Source organism: Acomys russatus, chromosome 4 (genome assembly GCF_903995435.1).
Source record: "Acomys russatus chromosome 4, mAcoRus1.1, whole genome shotgun sequence".
Taxonomy (NCBI): Eukaryota; Metazoa; Chordata; class Mammalia; order Rodentia; family Muridae; genus Acomys; species Acomys russatus.
In genome coordinates this window covers 24,502,716-24,528,853 of record NC_067140.1, presented here as the reverse complement: position 1 = coordinate 24,528,853, position 26,138 = coordinate 24,502,716, and the positions used below count along the sequence as shown (strand labels likewise).

Below are 26,138 nucleotides of genomic sequence, written 5' to 3'. Positions count from 1 at the left end.
TAACCCTCTGTATCGGTAAGAGGGCCCCAGCTAAAAGTTTTATTGTGTAGGCATCGCATGGCATGTGTCTCCTCACAGCACTGAACAGTGACTGGGAAAGTGCAAGGCAACAGGATAAGGATGCTGGCCCAAAATAGGGCCCAATTAAGTTTTCGGGGGCGGGGGGCAGAACTGAGTTTAAGTCTGTATCAGCTGCCGTATCTGGGGCAAGTTACACTCTGGAAGTCTCCATCTTCAAAACCATGCACAGGACTTCTGCCCCTCCTCCTTCACGGTTCAGCCTCCTCGTGAGGGATGTGTGTGGTGCCTGTCCACAGAGTAAAGTGGCTTCCCTGAGCTGGGTTCTGCTCCCTAGTGTCTTTTTTGTGCCTGCAGCTTCCACAGAGAGCATGTGGGGATGCGCTCTTTAAAAAAAAAAAGCCGCCACTCGGTGAATGGCCTGCCTCCCCAAGGGACTGAGGTGCCTGTCCCTGAAGGTTCAATGAATAAAGTTCAACTCCCCGCCCTTAGTCCCCCTGCAAGGCCAGAGCTGCAGCTGAGGGTGACACAGGAGTAGATGGCAAAGGGACTTCTGCCCAATTGTGCTGCTACAGGAAGGACCAGTGCTGCCTCCTGGCTCTGCGCTGATGCGCACATGGAGCCACAGTGAAGGGGGAAATGGGGCACTCACAGGGAACAGCAGAAACCTTACAGCCAAGCATGTGAATAGCAGAGTAAGCCCACCCTGAGGGCTGGATGCATGCCCTGGGTTCAGAGTCTAGAAGATGTCTCCTCTGACTGATACAGGACTGTCCCCCACATCTGTCAAAGGGAACCCAAGCAGTCTGCAGTCAACAACCATGGCCTTATGGAACCACAGCTCTTTCTGTGGCCCACAGAGCCCGAGCACCGAGGCAATGGTGAGAGTCAGCCTAGAGCTGAAGCAGGCAAGATGGGTGGAAGACACGGACAGATGGATGGACAAGTAGGAGGACACGCAGACCCACCTGCGACATTTTTTGTGGCTTTACAGCTGGCCTTGGGTGGCGGGGTGGGCAGCAGCGGAGGGCTGGGGAGCTGGCTCGCAGATCTCTCCAGGGGTCTGGGAGGACTGTCCGGGGAGTCAGACCCAGCTAAGGCTTGAGAGAGCTCGTCGGTGGTGGGCTGGGGGCTGCCAGCATCTGCTTCTTCCGTGCTGGATGCAGATGGCGTCTTGGCTGGTTCAAAGGCAAAATAGAGTGCTTAGAGGAAGCCGCCATAACATGGTTGGAAGAGAACAAAACCCGGGAATGGGAGTCTGGATGGAGAGAAAACACAGAGCGATCCCTCCGTGTGGGCATAATTGCCGGTGCATTTGGTGAGCAAGAAGAGACCATGAGCAGCAGAGGGAGTTAGGAAGTCACCTCAAGCACAGGTGACCATGCCGCTCCCCACATAGCAGCCTGGGCTCCTCAACCGATAATCCTGCCTTCGTGGCAGGTTCTAGACTCAAAGCAGCTAGTGCTAGCTGCGTGTGCATGTGCTCTTTGTCGGGCTTAGCACTGAACCCCTGTGTCCTTCTACTTACTAGAAGTAACCACGTCAGAGGCGATGGCCTCGTACAGAACTAGCTCAAGGTTTAAAGAAATAGACGGCGAGGCCACGTGTGCCGGTGCACACCTACCATCCCAGGCCACCCTAGGTCGGGAGTGAGGCCAGGCTTTACCCTAAAACTACATCTCAAAATTGAGAGGGACAAAAGAGTGCCAGCCTCAAGAAAAGGCAGGGGTGACGTCCACATGAATGTCTGAGGTACCGAGACCCTTACACCAACAGCTGTGATTTTTCTGTGTGGGTTACAGCTGCCTTGCCTCTGGCATACAAATGTAGGTGAGGAGTTGGAGGCAGGGGGATGGGACTTCCAGAGGAGGCCACACAGCCAGAGCCCAAGCTCCTCCTCGTTAACCCCCAACTGACACCGCTATGGTCCCCTGGTCCACCACCTTCTCCCTCTTGCCCAGGCCCCACTGCTATCCCAACAACCCCTGCATCCTCTGGCCAGCTTCCTGCTCACTGGGTCCTGGGGAAGGCCCCTTTATGGATGAAGTTACTACCTATGGGCTTGTGTCAACAACTACAGAAGATAGTGATGGAGACATGGTCAGTCCTGCCCCTCCCCCACCCCACCCCACCCCCACAGGTGACTGCTGGCTGTTCACATCTCCAGCTGCTGACATGGGCCTTCCGTCCTGTCACACAGCTTCATCTGAAGCTTTGCAGCAGAACTGAGGCCACCAGACTGTAGGGAGGGAACACCTCAGCAAACACACCTGCTGTCCCGTTCCCCTTCACGGAAGCCATTTCCCTCCATCACTGACAGGAAGCTTCCTGCTTTGCCAGTGCAAACCCAAGGTGCCAAGCCTTCCGGAAGGTACTCACTGGGCACACAGCTAGGAGGAACTCCCTCCCAAAGGGGCAGGGCTGGTTCCTAGGAACAGAATCCATTCATTTTTTGTTTGGGGGCCAGGGAGAGGGGCACAAGCAGTGTCCGTGGTTCTGAAGGCCGCTCGCTGCCTTGAGAGTATCCAGGGAAACCTCTGGGCTCTTCCCACCTGCCCCAGCATCTGAGAGCCATCGCTGGTCCCTGGGTATGTGCACACCATGTGGCAATATCTACCTATAACACAATCTTTTCAAGCTCACAGTGACATAGCCTTTGCATCCAAGGAGGGCTGTCCCAACTCTCTGTGAGCAAAATCCCAGAAGGCCGTGCGGAGCTGACAGCTCTGCATCACCACAGTGGTCTGAGTGACCATAACCTGCAGGCCAAGCCTTGTATTCTTGCCCTGTGTGGATGCATGTGAACACACTGCTTTTATTTCCTCACAATTTAAACTGTCCCCAGGAATGTCAACTGCTAAAAGCAGTTTTTCTTTTAAAGATCCCTGGACTCTGGGACAATTATTCTACCCCATTAATTAGAACGTGTGGCACCTAAAGTCTCCACCTCTCATTATGTCATTTATTTTTGCCCGGATAATACTAAAATAAGCATTCTGCAATTTTTTAAAGGTAAAAATGGTCATTAGTTCTAGGTGAGAATGGAGATGGTCCATCTTCTCTTAACTGACACAAAGCCTGAGGCTCGTTGGGTCTTCTGCCTCGTGTAGGTCATCACAGGGTGGTAGATGATGACCTGTCCCAGAGCCTGTGCCTTCACAGCTAAGCTCACAGTAATGGCCAGTGGGCAACAGGACGCTGGCTGGGCTTGCAGGATTTCCTGTTCCGATTGCATGTTCCTGGGGAACAGCCCTCGACATGTTCCCACTGTCATGATTTGGGGAAGAGACAGAGTCTCAAGCAGGCACACCACGGCTCTGGTGTGCTCGCCTGGCATAGGCCCCAGTCCTGCACAGTGGGACACAGACAGACAAGCTTCACTCTCTGGGACCTGGATTCCTCCCGGGGACTTAGGTGCAGCATCTTGACTGGATTCTTTGTGACTGTCTGGGGCATCACCACAAGAAAGGTCAACATGGAGACGGGACAACCTGGGCTTGGGGCGCTTGTGATGGACCAGCCAGTGGGGTCAGTGCAGATCTGCATGCTGTGCTGAAGCTCCATGTGGGATCTGGCTGAAAACCCCTGACATAGGCCTGTCTCGTGGCCCTATCGGCTGTGGACAGACCTTACTCTGTCTGTCCATCTGTCTGTCTGTCTTTCCATTTCAGTAACTTACTGTGAGGAAAAGCAACCCAAACATTCCTAAAATCATATGCTCAGCACCCAGCTTTAGCTATGAGTCTCTGCCGACCTGAAGTCCCAGCTACTCTGGAGACTGAGGCGGGGGAATCATGAGTTCAAACACTGCCTGAGCTGCAGAGTGAGTAGTTCAAGGCCAGCCCAGGTAACTTATTAAGACCCTGTCTCAAAACTGAAAAGTTAAGGGGACTGGGAATGCCAGTCCATGGTAGAACACCTGCCAAGAATGCATAGAGCTAGAACGGAGTCTGACCTCCAGGGCCACAAAAGGAAATGAACTCATTAATACAAATGAACTCTACACTCTGACAACATTCTCTCTTTTGTTTGGGGAGCCCATGCCAGCCCCTCATCACAGCTGCCCCGCTAAGTCACTCACTACTCTCCTCTTGTCTTTTGGCCTCCACACTTTCCAACTACCCTGCCATACCTGCTAGTTGAGTGTTCCTCTTGGCTCTGCACCTGCCGCTTACTAGTGGCAACATGGACTCTGGCCTGGGTCTTCCTCCACAGACACGCTCTGGCTAGCCTGTCATTCCCTCACCTGGTCCTCTGGCTTCAGCATCCATCCCGCTTCCCACTTGATCATGCCCCTCCCCAGTCAAACCAGCTGGAGACCACATACACTTCTTACTCAATTCTTTTTGGGTTTTTGCTGTATGGCAGTTATACCTAGGCCTTGATGTGCTAAGTGGAGACGTATTCCCAGATGCCTTTCTTTTCTTCTGTGTGCACTGGGGGAGGGGTAGGGGTGGGGGTGGGGAAAAGCTCAGCGTCATATCTTTCTCTATCGCGCTCCATCTCCCATTGGACCTGGACAGTGCCACTTCCCCAGGATCCTACCTCTGTCCTCCACCACACTGTGATTGTAGACACATGTTGCAGTGTCCATCTTTCGCGTGAATCCTGAGGATCCAAACTCGGGCTTTGATGTTTGTGCAGCAAGCACCGTACCCCCTGAGCCACCTCCCCGGGCTTTCTTTTGCCTTCTGTTTTGAGACAATCACTAAGTTGTTTTAACTTGCAGTCCCCCTACTTCAGCTTCCCGAGTAGGTGGGGTGACAGTCCTGCATCTCCAGGAGGGGCTCTGACTAAACCCTTGGTTTGTCACGCAAGCCCTGCACAGTCTTCCACTCCAACTCATGGTCTACTGCCTTGCTGAGCACCACCCAGATCCAGGCACTTTCCTTTACATGCAGCCACAGCACGGGAAAAGGTAAAGCCCCAGACTTCCCCAGCTGAGTCCGGCATGGCCCACCAGCCACCAGCCACCAGCCCACGCAATCCCACCTCATCCTTTCCACATTATATACCATCTATTCCATGGAATTTTAGGACAACTCTAGTCAGCTCCGCTCCATCCTTCTTAGAGATGCCATGTATCCCCACAGAGAGCTTCCAGAAGCCTCCAAGGACCTGGCTTACCTAGTCTTGGCCAGGCTTCCTTCTAGCCTCCAATCCTCCCAAACCAAAAATAGCCCCTAAATAAGAGACTGAAAGTTCCTCTGGCCATTGCCCCAGTAGATGGCCAGATGGCAACTGCTTTCAGCATGGATTACATGGGCTTTGCCACAATTATAGCCTTTGTTGGACTGACTAGAAAGCTCTGGAAGGTCTGGCCAACCCAAACAGCAAAATCTCTCTTGGCACCACACCAGGGTGGACATATGTCTGCTACCTCTCACTCTCAACACACTTGATAGGACAGTGCCCCCATGCATGTGTTAGCCATGGCCACAGGTGGCCGCTGACAACCAGCAAGGAGCCAATGTGATTGGAGGCCTAAAGCTCTACTGTTTCTCAATGATTTAATAGTCATGTGACTTAGTGGCATGCACTGAACAGAGTGCTGTTGGTTCCCTGAGGAAGTTGCAGGGTCCCAAAGATACCAGTGGGTGATGGGAGGCAGATGCTAGGCTTGGGGGAGCACAGGCCTGGAGGATCACTAGCCCTGATAGGGCATCTGATGGTCACACAGACACAGGCTGTGGGCAGCATCCAACTGGAAGCCTATAGTAAGAACCCAACATCTAGAACATTCCAGAAGTCAAATGAAGGTTTACCTTCAGCCTGGCTCTAGTCTGGTCTGTAGAATGCTCTGGATAGGATCGAACCCTGATTCTGGTTGTTCGGAACTCCATGGTCTTAGGAAGGCAGCTGTTGTGGCTTGACTATGACCATGCCTCACCCCCACCCCAGACTCACTGTTTGAACACTGGGTCCCTAGCTGCTGGTGCTACTTGGGGAGGCAATGGGAACTTTAGGGGTAGGGCTTAGCTAGAGGAAGTGGATCTCTGAAGGACAGGGTCCACTTCCTGCACTGATTTGAGATAAAGGAAACAGCACGCCCCTGACACCACCATGCCTGACCCACCACAATGATATACCCTCACGCCATGAACCAAGGTCCCTGTCCTGGAACTGCTGCTTGTTGAGTATTCAGTCACCGTGATGGGCATCATGGCGACCTAGTCTCTCTGGCCTTGTTTGTTCCTCATTGTATAGCGCAGGCTGTTGTAAGACATAACCCTGAACCTGCAGGACACGCTCACCAACACCCCTTTTTAACTAGTGCACTCATGGGAATGCCCAAGCCCAGACCTGAGCGGGACCCTGAACTGTCCCATAGAAGTCAAACGCTGCTTCCTTCTGGGCACTTCAGAGACTGAAACCAGAAAACATAGCCTCCTCAAACACACAGGCTAGGTCAATATGGTATCCAAACTGAAGCAGAGTGCAACCTGCCCCTTTGACAGTGTCCACATTCCTGGATGTTTCAGTATTCAGACAGATTCCACTCCTTCCCCAAATACACACACACACACACACACACACACACACACACACACACACACACACACATACACACACACAGGAGAGAGTGAGAGAGACAGAGACAGAGAGACAGAGACAGAGAGACTACACACAGAGACAGACAGAGAGAGAGAGAAGGGGGGGCCTCTGGTGTTTGCGTGTGGGTGTGTGCATGGGGGTTCAGTCGAAGGTTAACCCTGAGTGTCACTTCTCAGGTGGGCTGGCCAGCAAGTTCCTAGGATTCTCCTGTTCCCTCCTACTCACCCTGGGGATTACAAGCTGCATCGCTGCTTCTGCATGGAGTCCTTTTACATGGAGTCACACTTGGTTCTCGTGCTTGCAGAGCCAACAGTTTACCACTAAGGCAGCTCCCCAGAACTGCGAGTCTTCTCTCGACTGTGGGGGCAGCTATGACAGCAACAACACCTGTACTGAGCCGGAGGCCTGCAGACCTGGAGCTACTGTGGAGAATGGACACCTGCCTCAGACTAGGTGGGTGCACTAGGCAGGGTGGAGTAGGCGGGGTGGACTAGGAGGGATGAGGCCCAGGTATGACGTGAACAGGAAAGGAGCCTTCGGAAGCAGGGCCCACAAAGCTCTGTATGCTTTCCAGTGACTCCTCTCCCCAACTTCAGCCAAGTTCAGGGAGATCTGATTTTGAAGACAAAGCATCTGACCTCATCTCTTCGAAGGCAGCTGAGCACTGGGACAACAGTGAGTACCCTTGAGAGCCAGGGGCTTCCAGTACAGTCCAGCACCCAAAGGACCCCATGGGGAGCTTGCCCGAGGTCAGGGAACAACAGTCCAGCACCTACAAGGACACGATGGGGAGCTTGCCCGAGGTCAGGGGGCAACAGTCCAGCACCCACAAGGACACCATGGGGAGCTTGCCCGAGGTCAGAGGGAAAAGCTGAGGGATCTAGTGTCCGCATGGTCTGTTCACCTGAGAATCTGGATTTCTCCGCTGTCGGGTGACATCTATGTTATGAAATTAGTTCAGTACAGAGGGACAGGGCCCAGATGCTGCTGCTCCCTCGGGCACTGAGCAGAACACGAGACAGTAAGGAGAGCTGACAGCTTAGGATCGGCATCTGGTCCTCCAGAGCCCTATGGCAAAGGCAAGGACCGCGGTAGCTTCAGGCTGCAGTCTCTAAATAAACTAAGAGCCCCAAACTGAGATCAGAAGGTAGGAAATAGGCTCAAACCCTTCAGCCTCCACAGGAAGGGGGAAAGCTGGGACCCAGTGACTAGGTGGCTTAAAAGGAACAGTGTCTGGGTGCTGCGAGTGGCTGTCCTCCGAGCCACACAACTGTCATTTTGGGAAGATCAGCTGCACCAGCTTGCAAAAGGACCCTCCTTCCACCTGGGCTACCTTACTCATGGAGAGGTAGGCAGGGCCATGAGAACCTCACCAGAATACCCAGCCGCTCCCTACCACCCGCCGTACACTGTACTTGTCATGTGTACAGCAGGTGGTAGCTAAGGCCCAGGCTTGGGCTCCTCAGAACCCACATATGTGCTAGTGAGTGTGGTGACTCGCCTGTAATTCCAGCCTTGTGAGGCAAGCCTGCTAGTGAGACTAGGCACATTGGCCAGCTCTAGGCCCGACTGGGAGACCCTGCTTCAAATAATAAAATGAGAAAGTGACCAGAGAAGATTTTCTACGTCATACTGAGGCCTCCACATGCAGCTGCATACACACGTGGAAATTCACAGGTGCAAACACACACACACACACACACACACACACACACACACACACACACACACACACACACACACACACACACACACGGAAAGTGGGGGAGGATGAAAACCTCAAGACCCAGGGTGAGAACTCCATATGCCACTGGCACTAATTAGTGAAAGTAAACACAGCATTGTGGAGATGTTTTCTATCTGTGCACATCATCCATCAGCTCTTCTCGCATCCCTGAGGACTCAGGACCCATGTGTGGAAGCTGCATCTGCTCAGCTGGGGAAAGGAGAAGCCTGCATCCCTCAGACCCAGACATCATCCTGACTGACCACCACCCAGGGCTCATTGTCAGCTACGGACTTGTACCTTGTCATTCCTTGCTGGGCTTCCCACTGCCCATGGGTTGGGCTCCCCAGGCTCTGGGAACCATATCATATGCCAGCCTCCTACCTCTATCCTAGCCCTACACAGGCCATATTTTACTGTATTTAGCTCCTGGTCTCTCCTGCTGCTCAGATCACAAAGGCTACGAGCCCAGCCTGCCAGCAGCTGCAGGAGCAATCTCTAGCAAATGTGCCGGAGTTTCACTAACTGTCTTCGCCGGATGCCCCGATCCCTGAGATGACAGCATTCACTGTGGCCCTTCACAGAAAAGATTCATCAATCCTGTTCTCTAATGCTGTGTGTGGTGTTCCCTTGAAGGAGCAAGCTTCCCCTCACCCTGCCAGGACCTGTCCTGCCTTGGCTCTGAAGGCTCCCATAAGACATGGTGGCCTCAGCAGACCCACTCTGCTCCCAGGAGGCCATCCCCAAGGTTTGGACCTGGAAAGGTCCTTAGGTCAGACACTGGCATCACATGGAGCTGTTCAGAGCCAAGTGGAAACAAAAACCACCAAGAAGTGAGAGCTACCAATGGGAGCTGGGAGCAGAGATCCAGGCATTTGAGGGAGCTTGAAAGTCAAGTCCAGGACTGGGGAACAGTAACCATGGAATACAGGCTCCACTCACAGTCTTTAGAACTGTGCTAACCACAGCCCTAATGAGGTCAACTGCCTGGGACCCAAGGTGTGACAGCTGTGCAACTGGGCTCTTCCTCCCTGGCTCCGCAACTCCTCAGACTCCAAAATCCCCTTATGTCCTCAAGCCAAGTGAGACTGAGAGGCACAGACATGCGAGAGGCAGAGCACACACCACAGGCAGCAGCTGCTGGTGTTGCAGAGAGGCTGGGGACACACCGCTGGCAATGAGTACCCAGTGACTCGGGCTTGGAGAAAGGCAGGCCAGGGAACAGACACCCATGGGACCTGGAGCAGAAGCTCAGAGTTGGTCACCCCAGTCTGGATTCCCAACAAGCCTGAAGAGATGTAGAGGTTCAAGCTCCAGTCCCCAAACTGTGCAGCATGGATTGAGGCACAGGACAAGATAAGAGAACAGGTCCCCAGGGAGGTGTCAGAGGTGGCTCCACATGCTGCTTGGTCAGGGAGGAGAGGGGGCGGCCTGAGTCCCTTGTGCCTTTCTTTCTTGTCACCAAAGGGCTCCATCTACTCTGTTAAAATGAAACCACCAGGCCAGTCCCCGCTCCTCCGGCACTGGCTACTTGTGAACATGGCACCAAGTTCCTCCGTGCTCCGGACAGCCCTGGTGCTGATGCTATAACATCTCCTGGGAGGCAGAGGGCCTAAATGGCCAAGCCACCTGTCTCGTAGCTGCAGAGGTACCTTACTCAGGCCACGGCACAGCCGGGCTCTCCCGCCGTGCACACCTGCTCCAGCATCGCTCAGGGAAAGAGGCCATCTGCCCCAGGACACACTCATTTGGGGCTTGGCTGAAACGCAACCCTGCTTTGGCAACTTTAGGGGCATGTAGCAAGAGGTCATCCACGGCCATCTTAGCTCCTTCACTCCTCTCTCATCCAACTTGGGAGAAGCCTGGAGAAGTGAGTTCTGGGAAACACATAGGTCTACCAGCTGTGAAGCTAAGGGAGGCAGAACTAGGGGAACGGCAGTCTTGACAGCGAGGCAACTGTCCAAGCCCTTGGTTGGGAGTGCTCAGCACCCTGGGCCTCCAGCTGGTACCTGTGTCATCCAGATGGGCATCAGAGGTCAGAAGCTCATCCTGGGAGGCCTGGTCTACCCCACTGGCCAAGGGGCTTCCGGGCTGGACACCCTCCGAGGTCAGTGTCTCCTGCTCGGCAGTGGACGGCTCACTCTGTACAGGCTGGGGGCCTTCATTGGGACTGCATGCTTTACTTTCAGAATCTGCAAAGAAAATTTAGCCATCAGCCAGACCACGCTTCCTTCCAGGCCCTTCTTTCATGCAGAGGCCTTCCTGCAAAGGATGTCATGGATGCCCTGACATGCCATCCCACAGTGTGCTGGGAGTTCCAGATGAGCTTGGTACCCCATATGCCCAGGGTCCGTTCTCCTCATGAATCTTTGTCCTGTAACACTCGTGGGAGATAGGTGATTGCCTCCACCAACTCCCACTACTTTTACGGTACCCCCACGACCCCCTACCACCACTGGGCTCTGCATCTTCTTTGGGGCTTATTTGGAACACAGAACCCATGGACTTGACAAAGCCTTCAAAATTCTGCCTGTCCCCTCTTGTTTCCTCCTGTACCATGGTCCCCATCCTAACAACAGACCTGGGCACCTGAGCCAGGACCACCTGACATGTGGCAACAGATGTTGACTGCAGGCGTCACTGGGGTGCTAGGATGGTTACATAGTGTGGCTGTAGACATCCATTTGTCTCTGTGCCCACCACTGACTGTCAGTCACCAAGAAGCAAATGCCTGTCAGTCACCTACTTTGTGTCTGGAGGTTAAGACAACGGACACCACCCTTTGCCCCAGGTGGCGAACATTCTAAAGACCTGGGAGATGTCGACCAGTAGCAGCTGAAACCAGGAAATAGCAAGGCCAGGGATGGAGGGAACCCTGAGAACTTTCAGAGCAGCTTTCCCACGATGAGGGACGCAAGGGCTTCGGGATGCGCCAGCCCCTTCTCCTTACTGGGGCTCAATTGCTGAGGTATCTGAGTGTCTTGTCACCCTCAGGAGGGCTCAGCCTTTGAGGACCAGAATTGAAACCCTAAAACAACTGGGCCTAATGGATTAAGCACTGTTCTGGGATCTAGGCTGAGAAGGGAACGCCTGAGCCCTGGTACCAGACAGGCGTACTCCTCAGGGAGGGAGACACCCTGGCTGGTGGCATATCTCACAGGCAAGTCACCTCACGCACGGTTCCTGCTTCCTTTTCTCTTTCCTATAAACTTACAGCATGGATATGGGAGTGGCCGTGAGGATTTAAAAAAAAATTTAAAAAATCTCCTGTGTCCCCAGCTTTGGCCAAACAGGAAGCCTGACATTTACCTGATGGGTTAGGCTGACCAGCCAGTGAGCACCAGAGGCCTAGCGAACTTTGTGTCATCCCCACGCCCCTTCCCACCCTGTGCTGGACTCACAGCATTGCCACCACACCGAGCTCCTCCCCTTGGGTTCTGGGATGGAACTAGGGTCCTTTGGTTTGCATGGCAAATGCTTAACCCAACTGAACTGTCTTCCCCACTTAAATAGACCAGTCTCCCTTTGCCAATAACTGTGACCTAACTTCTTCTGGAAAACAGGGAAACTGAGGCAGTAGGTGTCTGGGCCCCCAGGGCCTAGTAACAGAATCACCACTCCAGTCACAGGCTAATCGGAATGTCCTTCTGAGATGCCTGACCCACTCTGATGGAGGGCACTCATGTGTTCTCCCATGTGAAGGTCTTGGTTCCCAGTCTCTAAAGACAGATAGGACACATTGGGCAGTGTGCTCTGCAGAGATTTCTCAGCCCTGGGCACACCAGGGTGATCTCCAGGCTATGGCCTCCCATAGCACTTCCTCACAGAAGCAGAGGATCGATTTAGTTCAAGGACAAAGCCCCCCTTTGCTGGCCAATCTTGCTCCCCACTACCTGCTTCGTCCCCATCATCCTCTGCCTGGATAGGAGCCCACCATCCCCTAACACGCACCCCACCCACTTCCACCTATCAAAGCCTTAGTTTTCTTGTCTACAGTGTTACTGCTGGCTTCCTAGAATTGTGGTGACAAATACATTGACGGAATGTTCTAGTATAAGGTAAGGGAGCCACAGGTGCTTGGTCTCCTTGCTGGTGCTGTGGTTTGTGAAAAGGAAGACAGACAAAGGACAGCACCGTTCTCTCCCTGAGGGTCCTGCCCACGCTTCCTGCCTGATCTAATTCCTTCCCTCCATCATCGGGAGATGTGAATCTAACTTCCTGCTCACCGTCTCCCATCAGGGCACTTCCGTTTCCACAGAGGAAGAGCTGACAGGCCAGCCTAACCAGAGGTTGACAGCTGGGCCTAGGCCAAGCTCCTCTTTGGGCCACACCCCTGTGTCCAGAGACTCTGGCAAGGCCACCCGCCTCTTCCAGAGACAGACCCAGCAGCAATATTCCACAATGACCACTCACTGCTGGCCTCACGATGACTACTCACTGCCAGCCGGCCACATGGTGACCACTCACTGCCAGTCACACAGTGACCACTCACTGCTGGCCTCACAGTGGCCAATCATTAACCAGCCTCACAGTGACCACTCACTGCCGGCCACATGGTAACCTCTCACCGCTGGTCCACATGGTGACCACTCACTGCTGGTCACACAGCCTTCTGTCCCTCCCCTATGGTTTCATCTCACAAAAGCCCTGATAAATGTCAGAAGCACCCTAGCCGGGACCAGAAGCACATAGGCTCTGGACCTCATCTGGCATGTGGCCCGCTATACCTAGCCAGCCCTGAGCCAGGAACACTCCTAGCACAGCCAAGGACATAGGAGCAGATGTCACCAAGCTCAAAACTGGGTTTTTAGTCCCCTGTGACTGGTTTGCTTGTTCTTGACACACCTTGGTGACAGTCTCTGTTGCCAGGCTCCCCAAGGCAGTGTGAAAATGTCATTACCCTAGAGGGATAACATGACATGATGCCAAACATGGTGACCAGGGAATCATGGGGCTGTCTGGAATCTGAACACTGGTAAGTCTGTTAGTTTCTATGTGGTAACAAGACAGAATGGGGTGTGTGTGCTCCTGTGTGTATGTGTGCGTAAATATGCATACATATACAGACATGTCCCATAGAGCATGTAGGTGCTTTCCCTGTGTATGAATGCTGTGTGCTCACATGCATTGTCTGTGACAGGTGTGCTCACTGTGGCTACAGTGAACCAGTATGACAGACAGGAGGGCCAGCTCTGCTGTCACTGTCATGTCAGGAACGGAGGTTTGAAAGAGACACTCTTGTCCCTCCATGTGGCTGACAATGGTCCCTAAGGGATTGGACTCCCGCACCCCCACCCCACCCCAAGAATCTCACTGGGAGGAGAAGGCTGATGCCTGTGCCGGTTACAGGGGGAACAACTGGCTAGAGCACCTTGCTGGAGAGACGGACAATAATGGGCCCCTGAAGCCACACGCTGACCTGGACGGCTCTGCCCTGCGCCCAGCTGCCCTTTGTTTAACCCTAACCCTCACTTCACGACTTAGGGGGTTGCAGGACCTCGCCCTTCTCCCCAGTGAATAAATCTGCTTTCCTCTATTAACTTGTCTCTTTAATTGGCCGGAGGATAGCACCAGGGTGGGTGCTGTGTCCGAGACAGTGAACAAAGCGTTGGGTCCTCTCACTCTGAGCCCCTCACTGCCATGTGTGTGTGGGTTAGTGGGGGGCAGGGGGCTGACGGTGACTGCTTAGGTGGACTCAAGGAAACAAACAAACAAATAAACAAAAAAAATTAGCAGAACCTGCCCCAGAAAGGCCCAGAGGGCCCCAGCCCCAGCAAGGCTATACAGGCCCTGCAGGCCTGGAAAGCCTCCACCTGTGTCTGCAGCTCTGCAGTCCCGCTGTCCGGCCCTGCACAGAGCTCCTGCCCAGAAATCACACAGAGTGAGAAGTTACAGGTCCCAAAATAGTCCTGGCAGAAGGGCCTGTTGCTAAGCAACGATGGGTGGGGCCAGGCCAGTGTGGGGGTGGGGTAGGGCCTCATGCCCCACTCCTCTGTCACTGGGTCAGCTGGCCTCCAGCCAACCTTTCTCTCAGTCACTGCTCTTCTCTCCCCAGAGCTGCAAGGGAAATGCGGAGCTGCGCACCTGTGTCATGCCGAGCAGCCTCCACGAAAGAGACCTGACACAAGCATGCACAGAAACACACATGGGCATGTTCACAGCGGGCGCACATGTGTGCATGCCAGATAGTGTGCATGCAAACATACGGACGCCAGACAAGACTTCCACTGTCTCACTCCCTTGAGAGCCTCCTGACTCCCATGTCAATAAACTCAGGCTAATGTAATAGTCTCTTATATTAAAAAAAAAAAAAAAAAAAGTGCTGGGAGGTGAGAGGCCTGACGTTACTGAAGAAAGCATCAAGTCGATGGGTGCAGGGGAAGGGGAGGGGGGCCACTCAAGGAATGAGTACTGTCTGCACCAGAAATGGACAGGACCCTGTTCCCACTCTGGAAGGTCAGCTCTCCTCTCCACAGCGGTTATCTGACAAGGCCACAAACAAGGTCCTTCCAGAGACCCGGCAGACTAGCAGCACGGCAGAGATACAAGGGATGGGGCCCAAGTACTCATGGGGTGTATCTGTTAACACTGGGGGACAGCTGACATTCCTGGGGACCTGCAAGGTCTCTTGTTCCAACCCTCTGCCTGAGTGCTTCAGAGGCAAGCTCCAGGGAAAGTGTGTGTGTGTGTGTGTGTGTGTGTGTGTGTGTGTGTGTGTGTGTGTGTTCACTTACAGGTGTGGGTGTGAGGTGCAGGCATTTCCAGGAAGATGGCAGGCTTCATTGCCAGGCAGCGAGTTCTTGGGTCAGCTACAGATTCTGGGCATGTCTGGGGACAGTGGAGGTCAAGTCTTCCCTCCCTCTCACTTCCTCTTCTGCAGTTCCTGAACCACCCAGCAGTGAAGTCTGGCCTCAGTGTGACAGTGCCATGAGTACGTTCGACCACAAGGGGGCGCCCACGGCTGCATAGTGTTCCCACTCGCCTGGGTGAAGGCGGAGCTGAGCCAAGAGCCATAACCCAGAGGCAGAGAAGCTGCCCCACCCACCGCGGGGAAAGGAAAGGGCTGTGATTCCCTGGAGCAGTCCGCCTTCCTAACTGACCCCCTCGCGGCTCCTGAGCTCCTTGACCAGGGAAGGTGCAGCAACTACTAGCTGCCATGAAGTCCAGGTTCAGTAAAAAGACCCCCTGTGATCTTGGCCCCTAAGGAACTGGGCTCCTTCACACCGGTCAGCAGGAAACCCTGTGGTCTGCAGCCCCACCGTTTGCAAATGTTTCCTGATGCATAAAACCAGGCAAAGGACTCTGCCCCATGGGAGTCCTGGGGGGAAAGGTGCCCTGCCTCTAGAGACAACTCCACAGCCCTTGTCTGTGCAGCCTGAAACACCTGGTTTTGCTCAAAACAAGGACAAGCTCTCAGCAGACTCTCAGACCCTCTCCCTGGGACAGCCTGGGCATGGCCCTCTCACCCCAGCCCTGGTACACGCACATGTGCAAAAGAAACGAAAGGGAATTTTGCACCTCGCCCCTGTCTCCATCACTGCCCTCTGTCCCCTTTTACCTTCTTTCTTGACTCCCTGTACCCCAGAGCCTGGTACTCAAGCTCCCAGGGCTGCCAGTGAGTCAGTCTGCAACACTCAGGACCAGACAGACACTTCCCCCACCATCTCTGTAAAAAACCAGAGTCAGCTGGGATGGGGGCGTGGCTTCTCAAGTACCAATGTGTGGCCCCCAGAGTGCCTAATTTAAATGCTGCTGCCAATAGCAGAGGCTGCCTGAAAGTGCCCAGGTGTGGCTCAGTAGGATCAGAGTGCCAGCCCTATGTGTGAGAACCTGCTCCTGCATTCCACCTTCACTGTGGGCCAAAATCAGCTCTCACGGACTCCCGTGCAACCAAATGCAAAACCGGCCTGGGCTCCTAAGTGACCCTAAGTCCACAGTCAACATCTCTCAGGCCTCCAGGCTCTGTCACTCAGACCCCATCTCACGGCCTCCAAGTGCCCGAGTGTGTCTGTCCTTCCTTACCATCCTTGATTCAGCTGCTGAGATTTGTATTTGTAGGGGTCCCTGATGCCTATGTCCCGCAGACTCAGTGTTCTGGGAAGACGGTATATCAGAAGCTGGTGTGACTGTCAACCAACACAGACCCTGTATGGTAGTGTCACTGGCACTCCATGACTTGCAGCATTCATTAACACCTGGCTGCTCAGCTACCTAGGATGGAGACGGCTTCAGGCCACCCTAGTTCCTGGTCCAGTCAGTCTGCATGAGTGAACCTGTGGTGTGTGGGAAGCAGGCTGCTGTTGCGCCCGAGCCAGCCTTCCACCTGTTTTATATGTCCCTGAACTAAGAATGGATCTCATCTCTTTAAATGGTTGGGAAGGAGACCAAACAAAAGATAATAGCTTGTGATTCATGAAAAAGATTGAAAATTCAAATCTTTACACCCATAAATAAAATTCCCTGGCACACAGCCATGCCTGTTCCGTGTGGTTTTCTGGGGCTGTTTCTGCCTCAGGAGAGCAGGGGTGGGTGAGTGCAGCAGACTGCCCACCCACTATGATCAACCACCCCCCACAGCCCTGGCAGGAGCTTAAGTCCTAACATGACATGTCATATGTTAATGGTATTTAGAGGGTAGAAACTGAACCCAATGGCCAGGCCATGGGGAAGTAGCTGGGGTCACCAGGCCATGAGGATGGAGCATTGAGTTGGGGAGACACTGAGCCAGAGGCTGAGGGCGCTCCTGCACACTTAACTTCGCCTCACAAATGTGTGCTGCCTTGGCACTCCGCCAGCAAGAAGGCTGTTTTAGTGACTTCTTATCACCACAACCGAACACCCAACAAGGAACAATTTATTGAGTTGGGGCAGATTGAGTTACCATCCATCAGGCTGGGATCGACAATAGAGCATGTACTTGTTACACTAGGCACTTCCACCTCTGAGCATGAGCAAACAGAGACACCTGCCTAGGCTATAAACCTCAGGGCCACACCTTCATGACCCACCTTCTAAAGATTCTACAACATTCCAAAATCTCACTGGCTGGGTAAACCCCTCCCCCCTTGAGCACGTGTTCAAACACAGGCATCTTCAGAGTATCCCATATCCAACCGTAACAAAGGCCACGAGCAGAACTGAGCACTCTAGGGTCATGCCCTTGAACCTCCAAACTGTGAGGTAAACAGACCACTTTTCTTTATAAAGTTATCCTGCCTCTGGTATTTCATTAGAGTACTGAAAGGCAAACACAACGACAAACCCTAAAATGTTTACTCTCCTTTTCTAGACAAGATTAGCTGGCTTCCTCCTAACTGTATCTGTAAGCCAGAAGGCTTTGAAGACATTCCGCCCTAGCCCCTCTGGTCTGGCTGTAGCTGAACACCATCACTAGGGCTCTGGTGTGACTTCACCCATGTGACAAACACATGGAGTGTAGTAAGCCCATCCATTCCTTATAGAAGCTTTCTTTTTCATTAATCAAATGAGAACCGTATTGTTGGCCAAAATTAAATGTGTCTTTATGTCTCCCTTATTCACTGAACAGTCGTTTTTCAATTCCCTGACCCAAGATCTAGAGGCTGGTGGACCACACAGTCAGTAAATACCTGCCTGCCATGCAAGCATGAAGACCGGCACAGAGATCCCCAGAACACAGTGGCTAGAGTGTGTGATCTCAGCACCAGGGAGGCAGAGGCGGGGGGTCTGTGGAGCTCACTGTCCAGCCAGCCTAGCTGAATCCATGAGAGACTTCATCTCATAAAAGGCAGAGAGTGAGGGAGGCACTGGAAGTCAACCTCTGACATGTATGGGTGTGGATGTGCACCCTTTGCGCAGCACACTACTCAACACACACAACTCTGGATCCTTTTGAGGACCCATCTGAAATTTAAACTACTTCGTGTTTCTGTTTAGCAGTGACATTCCACCAACCCCAGGAGAGTCAGAGTAGGGCTTTTAATATCTGTGGGCCACAGGCAACGGACCACAGACCACAGACCATGGGCCACGGACCACGGGCCACGGATCATGAACCATTGGCCACGAACCACAGGGCAGGGCTTCTTGTTATGTGAAACACAGCACTAAAGGTACTAAGCAATCACCATGGACGGTTGCCCCTGAACACAGCACCATCACAATATTCTATACCAAAATGCAGGAATGGAGGCAGCATGAGGACCTAAGCCACAACTGGGCTGTGGCCTCCAGCCACATCAGAAAGATACTCATTTCTTCCTGAGTTCCCTTTCTAATTCCTGGTACTTGGGCCAAATTGCTGACACCAGCAAAAGGGAGAGACAGGAGCTTTATGTGCGCACACAAGTGTTGCAGATGCATTAACTCAGGAGGTGGGAGCTTGCTCCAACCCAGGAGGCATTGGGAGCCCTCGCCACCAGCCAAAACTAAAGACTCAGAGAGCCACAAAGCCTGGAAAGCAAGGGTCAGGATCTGATTGGACCCCAACAGGGCAAGAGGGAGACTGGACTTAAGTGTGGCAGTCCCTATTGCCTGTGATGCTGACACTGACCATCCTGAGCACAGAGACATGGCCTTGGAAGTACAGCTGGAGTGACACTGGGAGATACACGCTACAGCTGTGGGTAGACCCCATATTCATGTCTGCAAACTGGGGGTGACACTGGTACCCAAAGGTAAAGTATGCGGAGCGCCCAGAAGAAATGTTAGCCATGTGGCCATCATAGGTACAGTTGTTCAAATTGAGGACTTAATGTGTGACTACAAAGAAAACTTAACACTTAAATTAAAGGCCACAGCTGCCCCTTAGAGACAGACGGCGAGATGTTCAAGGAGCCCGCTCTACACGGGCCCTGGTGCATGGTCATTAGAAACGGCCATGGAAGAGGTGGAGCCATTGCTCCACCCTTGGAGAATAACACCCCACCCCCACCCCCACGCCTGCTTGGCTAGAGGATGCTCCTTCACACCTCTGATGGCAGACAGACTTGACGGGCTCCACCAATGGGCCCCACATCCCTAAGGCCCCACTCCCTGTCCCCTAAACCTCTAGGACTCCATCCAGTGCCCCCTACATCACAGGAACCCCACTGGGGTCTACCACCCTCCCAGGGACCCACTTACCTTGCTCCATCATCTCCAGCAAGCCTTGCTTGATGAGCTCCTCCCGGCCTTGCTTGCCAGCCATCTTCTTCTCCAGGGCTGCAGGACACAGAAAGGCCTAGTTAAGCCGTGGCCAGAGGCAATGCAGGACCACACCACTGACTGCCATGTGCTCTTGGGCGAGCAGGAAGAGAAAGGGAGACAGCTGATGTCTGAGGCTGGGGACTGCCAGAGCCTGGGATGCAACAATTCTGAGTTTACCACCTAAGCCAGCTGCTAAGCAATATCCAAAACTCCAGATACAGGAAGACGGGTTCAGAGCCATGTTTGAGAGATCATTTCTGCAGTGGACTTTCATGATAACTTCCTGGACTCTGGCTCCTAGGCCAGGTTCACCTCTGCCCCTCTATGACAGCTCCTTCACCCACAGATGAGGAAGGCACCCTCCCTGTGCCCCCAGTGCTCAGAGTACCCTTGAGTGCCAGTTTTCACCGACTCTGCCATCTTCCAGCTCGCACCGGTAAGGCACTGAGAGGATCACCACAGAGGCACTCCAGTTAATGCTCTTCCGACTGGCCTGGGTGTTCCCAGAAGGCATGCTAGGACACAAGATGTGCCTGCACTGACTCCCCCAGAGCCAGAGGGAAGGGGAGAGGACCCATGACTTGCAATTCTTTCCTTTCTTATTTTGAAATAACCCTATGGACCTCCCATCCCAAGGCCAAACACCTGTCAGAGCTCAGAGTGCCCATAAGGGACAAGAATGCAAATTCATGTTCCAAAGTCTTTACTGACAATCTGAGTTAGGTGCTGCGATGCCTGGAGGAAAAAATCAACCTGTCCCCATCCTCGTAGAGTGTGGGATGACAACAGCCTGTCCCCCCAGAAAAGCTGATCACACAGGGACTGAGCACCTACTGTGTGCCCTGTGTTTTGGCAGGGCTTTGAGCAGGACAAGTCTGGTGTCACAGCAGACCTGGGTGGCAGAGAGGACACATGCCTACAGGTGGAAGTGAGGAACAGAACCAGGGAAGGGAGCCCATTGAGGCTACCTGCGTGAAGGACAAACAGGTGACACAGGATGCTTCAGGAACAAGATCCTTTAGGCTGAGTTCCTTTCTGTAGCCTCAACTTCCAAAGCAATTTCCAAGTATCAATGGTGTGGAGGAGGGGAGGACAGGCAGAGGGGGAGGAAGAATAGGCTGGGGGGGGGGGCCAGGCTGAGAGGGAGGGAAAGGTCAGGTTGAGAGGGAGGGAGACGTCAGGTTGATTGGGGAGAGGGGAGAGGGACTGAGGCACCCAGGTTAACCCTCCCGTGATTGTCCCCAGATGTCTCCCCCACACTGAGCAGGTTGGGACATAGGACATTGCTTCATTGGCTCAGGTCTGATGTGTGACCCAGAGTCAGCTAAGGACAGAAGACTTGTTTGCTCTTAAAAGCTTGCAGACCTCTGCTGCATCTCACCCTAAGGTCAGGACTGGACATGTTGAAACCTGTAGCATCACAAAGTAGGGGGAGGTAGGGTGGGAATAAGGACGTGAGATAACAGTGCTGTTCCCCACTTTACAAATGCCTAACCCAGGAGCCCAAGGTGTGGCCACCACAGTTGTCACCTTGAGGGTCTCTGTGCCCTTTCAGGGTCCCCAGAGCCGCCTGACAATCTCAGGCAGTGACTAGTGCTGCAGAACCTTGAGGCCCGGAGCCACTACCCAATCTTGCTAATCTTCCAATTCCACAGAGGTTGCCTGCTGGGAGCCTCTGGCCTCCAGCACACTCCCACCCTGTGGCAGGGCCCTGGGGACGGCGCTCAGCGTTCCATCTACTTTCCTGCCTGGCACACTGGACATGCTTGCAAATTCTTGAACAGTTCATCTTGTTTTCACTCTTGTCGAGAATAATTTGTCAATCAACTTCTTGAGTGATTAAAATAATTTGGTAAGTTGCATATGCAGGGGTGGATGCTGAGCCCTCTGCTACCATCCCCCAGTGCCCCCCCTCTCTCAGGCTGGGGGTGCCTGAGCTTTTGTCTCCACCATCCTCCAAGCCCCAGAACATGTGCCTTTTCAGAGCTGAGCAGGAAGCTGGGGCCTCTGGGACCCCAGAGGCAATAGCCTGAGACAGGCACTTGCCAGGCATGTCCCCGGGGGCCCGGAACTAACTCCACTCGTACAGCAACCGCACTAATTGCTTACAGCTGCAGATAATAAGCCAGAGGCTCAGAGGGGAAGACCCTGAGGCCCAGGCTTTTTGGCCCCCCTGGGGTTGGTGGCCCAGGACCCTGGCCTTCAAAGAACCCAGGGTTGATGGCCAGCACTCAAGCTCCCATCAGCAACCACCCCCCCCCCCCCCCCACGCTCTGGGTGAGCAACCTCCTCCCTGAGTCAGCTTCTCTTTCAAAGGAGGGTGGGCTCACAGGAGAGAGGGGTCCCCTCCTCTACAGCTCCTGATGCTGTGGCCTCTCATTTGGACAGCCCATCACATATACCATTCCACAGGGCAGTTTGGGGGTGTAGTTCATATGGTCGATTCTGAGGAGGCAATTAGACAACAAGGCACAACCCCATTTCCCACCCAGCTGGGACTGGCCAGGTGTTAAGGTGCAGTACAATTGAGTGGAGAACCTTCTAGATCCCTGGGTAGGAGGTGGTGGGATGAGCGTCCCTAGACAGTGCTTGGAAGCTGGGGAGCAAGTCTGTCTGCTCACGGAAACTGTACCACAGCATGGATCTTGTCCCTTGGAACAACACAGGCAGATCCTCGGAGCAGCAAGTGTGATAGCCAGGCCCCTGCCTCATCTGAGTGGGAAGGTCAAGGCAATGTCCCAGCCATCTGTCAGCTGAGGGCTTGTGGAGTGTATGGTCTGTGAGCAAGAACGGCAGCCCTTGGGGCTGGAGAGATGGCTCAGCAGTTAAGAGCACTTGCTGCTCTTCCCGAGGACCTGGGTTCAGTTCTTAGCACTAACAACTGGTTGTAACTCCAGTTACTGGATATCTGGTCCCTTTTTTTCTGGCCTCTGCAGGCACCAGGCACACACATGGTACACATCCATACACATACATGTGTACATGCAGGCAAAACACTCATACAAATAAATCTCTAAGAAAAGTTGGCCAGCACACTGAGAACCGTGGCTGGCCGGGTGTGTCACCAGAAGGAGGCTAAGCAGTTGTGTGTGGCATGAGGACCCCTCCCTCTCCCCCCACCCCATTCCCCCCCCCCACATCAGTGCCACCTTACCTGACGTCGTTTGCTTCAGCTTCTCGTTTTTCTTTTTCCTCCATTTCCACGGCTTAAAGATCCTGCCCAGGGTGGCCAGCTTGCTGTTCCTCCGCACAGGGGGAGTTCGAATCCCTGAGACCAGAGGCTCAGAGCGTGCTGGGGGAGTTTGGTCCATCTCATCTGCAAGGCGAGAACAGGGAAGAGTCCCATAGGATGAGTTCAGGCTCCGAGAGACCCAAGTGACCATCTCACCTTAAGTGACCTCTTGAAGCACACAGCCCAGGGAAGTGTCAAAGCAGCAGGCTCTCACTGCTGGGCCTCCTTTAGAGTGCAAGCAGGAGGCAGGGTAATTCATGAGGGGTGTGACCCACTTTCCTTCCATGGAGACCCTTCCTGCATAGTCCACTCACAGCCCTCGCCCACCCTACCTCCTTGCCATGGGAGTCTAAAGGCTGGCTGACTGTGTGGTAAACTACCCTCTGGCCCCAGGCCCTTTGCACATGCTGTGCCCACAGCCTATGCTGCTTTCCTTCCCGGCTCTCCTCCACCTCAGTCAGGGATGTCCAAACATTGCCTCCTGCAAATGTGTTGGGCTGTATCCACAGCTATCCTGAGACGCATGCCACGTGTGGACTGTGGATTAAACACAAATATTGGATGCAAACCATGTACTCAGATAAGTTTTTCCCTCCAGGAAATCTTCACCTTCTTTCTTCCCAGACTGGGCTCAAGTGCTAGGCACACAGGCATCGAGGAAGCACAGAATCCCCCAAACCCGGCTTCTCAGAGTCATCAGCTGTCCAAGGGCTGGACACAGACCAGCTGCAGGCCACAGACAGGTATGCCCATCAGATCACTACAGGGAACAGCTGCAGAGCAAGCCCAACCCATGAATGGACAAAGGGAAGCATCTCGCCCTTGGGACGAGTGCACACAGCTGAGGGTGCATGTTGACAGATGGCTCAGTAAAGTCTAGATAGTGCAGTGTGTCCTGCTAGACATGGGCAGTGACCTACAGGTTCACCTGTTGTCTGTGGTCAGGGTCTGGGCAAGGTGCTCCCAGACACCTGGTCTCCTATGCAAGGAACTGAAACAAAAGCCAGCCCATACTTGCAAAAGTAGTGACAGAACTTTACTTAAAGCAACGGGATGTCCCATGAGTCAAGGACCCAGTAATACACTGCTTGGGGTTCCTTTTGTGGGGTTCAGGGGAAGGAAGGGCTGGTTACTGAGAAGCACCATGAAGGTGCTCTCTATTCTGACCAACACATTAGGTCATGCAGTCGTTTCTCCCCTGTGCATGTCCCTTCCCAGGATGCATCTGATTTTATCACACACGTGTCTAATTCTGCATAGATATAAGGTGATAGGCGGGGGGCTCTCAATTTGAGGACGTGGTTTGCCTTACTGTCGTGGATGTGCCCCACAATGAGTCCTGGTCAGAGCATCCTTCCTGGCCTCATCCCTGCATGTAAAAGTATAGCTGTCTTCTTCAGGCAGGAGTGTGTGTGGGGCCCAAGGCAAGCAGGGCTCTGAGGGGGCTCAGCTTGCTAGGAGCACTGTTTGTAAAGGGTGTGTGGGCTCCTCCTCTCTGTGACCAGGGTACAGGTGTGGAAGAGAATCAAGTAGCCACGTGCACAGAGACAGACCCAAGAAGAACCACTAGGGCAAACCCACCATGCAAGTGGGGCGTGAAGAGTCACAGAGGCAGAGGCAAGAGGGCTGTTTTAAGACCAGCCTGGGCGCCATTATGAGTTCCAGGCCAGCCCTACATACAGGGAGACCCTGCCTCAAAGACCTTGGATAAGTGTGTGCAAAATCATGCCACACATGCTACTTCTGTGGGCAGAACTGTGTGCAGAGGGTGCATGTGTAGATCTGGCTGCAGGGGGCTGGGCAGGGAGGGACAGGGACACTACACATAGGATGTTGCAGAGCCCCTAACACATCTGGCTTTCTTAGAAGTTTACTTCAGACAGAAAACAAAACTCAACAGGAAAGGACTACAGGACTGGATCCCAAGCCGGTGCCACGGCCATCTGCTCACCCTGGACCCCCATCCAGCTGTCACAGCGTTAACAGTCTAAGCACCACCACGGAGGACCCCTCCCTGGCCAAGGAATGTTGTCACTTTTAGCACTGAGTAGGATCTGAATCCCATCCAGGCTCTTGGAGCCAATCCCATGTCTCTTGAGAAGAAGCTGCAGGCCCGACTCAAGATGCTAGGCCTTGACTAAAAACCCTTCTCCATATTCAGGCCCCCACAGCAGGCCCATGACCACCCTGACCCTCCCTCAGTTAGGGTTTCATTTGTCACCATGGCAAGGAGCTGAGATTCTTGGTCTAAACAGACCCCAGAGCCCCCCTCCCAGCCCCACCCCCAAGGCCTGGAGAACCAGGTGGAACAGCGCTTCCTGTGACTGACTCAGAAGCACCACACTCCAGGAGGGAGATGGGAGGTCAGCCTTCAGAACCCGATGGGTCAGGATCACATGAGGCTTTCAGTCGAGGCTTTCTTGAGCCCATCTTTCCTACCTTTGCCTCAGACTGGCCCATTGTGACCCATCTGCAAAGCAGGTGCTGGAAGGACCAGCATGGGGCAGCTCCAGCAGGTTCTCAGGATAATGACTTCCCTGTTTTACTCAGGATGCGACTAGCTCTACTAATGTCACCCTCTTGCAGGTACCACAGACCAACAAGTAAGGGGATCCCAAGAGGACACTCCCCACTGCAGTGTCACAGGTCAGCCAAACACCTGGCAAACAGTGAGCAACAGAACATAATAGGGGCAAGGGCAGCTAAAGACACGTCAGCCTTGGACCCCTCCTGCCATCACTTCCCCATGGCCTCACAGTACATGCAGGATGCAGGCGGTTGCTCCCTTCCCAAGTCAATCTATCCCATGATCCTCCCTGTTTCCCTTCCTTCCTCTGCCCACTGATGCCAGATGGGCATGGAACTGCCAGTCCATTGGTCGCAGCAACAATCTTGGCACAACAGGACACAGGGTGGGAACAGGCCAAGTCTCGTAAACCTCCATGCAATGCAGACGTGGACAGGTGCATTTGCACCTGTGCACAACATGTCACTTCCTCTATTCCTTGTAGTGGTCACCAGAGAGGCACACACTTTGGAAGGATAACGGAGTCTCAGAGGGAGTCTGGGTAGAGTATCCATTGAGATAACTAGTAGATTCCCACAAGAAACACCACGTGAGCTCTGCAGGAGCCCAAGCCTCTTAGCAGCTGGGGTAAAAAGCCATGCATGTGGATTAAACCACAAGTCTCTCAAATCACTAGCACCCTGGCCAAGCTACCAGCATCTCAGCCCCAGATGCCTACACTGGGCTTCTACCTGGTGTCAGAGCTTTAAACACAGGAAGCTAGTCACATCACTCCTGGCTCAGCCCCAGCTTCAGTGTTCCCTAGCTGGGGGAAACAAACTGCCTGAGTAGTCTGTGTTCTGCTATGCTCCCACATCAACATTGTCCAGCCTCTGTGACAGTACACACTCATGGCTGGTGTGCTCCGCCATCAT

The 26,138-nt window shown here is 53.6% G+C and overlaps 1 protein-coding gene across 3 annotated transcripts in view; it reads right to left on the bottom strand.

Annotated features, from left to right (window-relative positions):
• Phactr3 (phosphatase and actin regulator 3) overlaps positions 1-26,138 on the bottom strand; it is a 212,673-nt gene that overhangs the window by 56,198 nt on the left and 130,337 nt on the right. For all 3 annotated transcript variants that reach the window (XM_051143926.1, XM_051143925.1, XM_051143927.1), the window contains exons 2-5: positions 22,620-22,781; positions 19,403-19,480; positions 10,309-10,491; positions 987-1,196 (exon numbers count right to left, since the gene is read on the bottom strand). In XM_051143926.1, the coding sequence (XP_050999883.1) occupies positions 987-1,196; positions 10,309-10,491; positions 19,403-19,480; positions 22,620-22,781 (633 nt within the window). The remainder of the gene's footprint in view (positions 1-986; positions 1,197-10,308; positions 10,492-19,402; positions 19,481-22,619; positions 22,782-26,138) is intronic.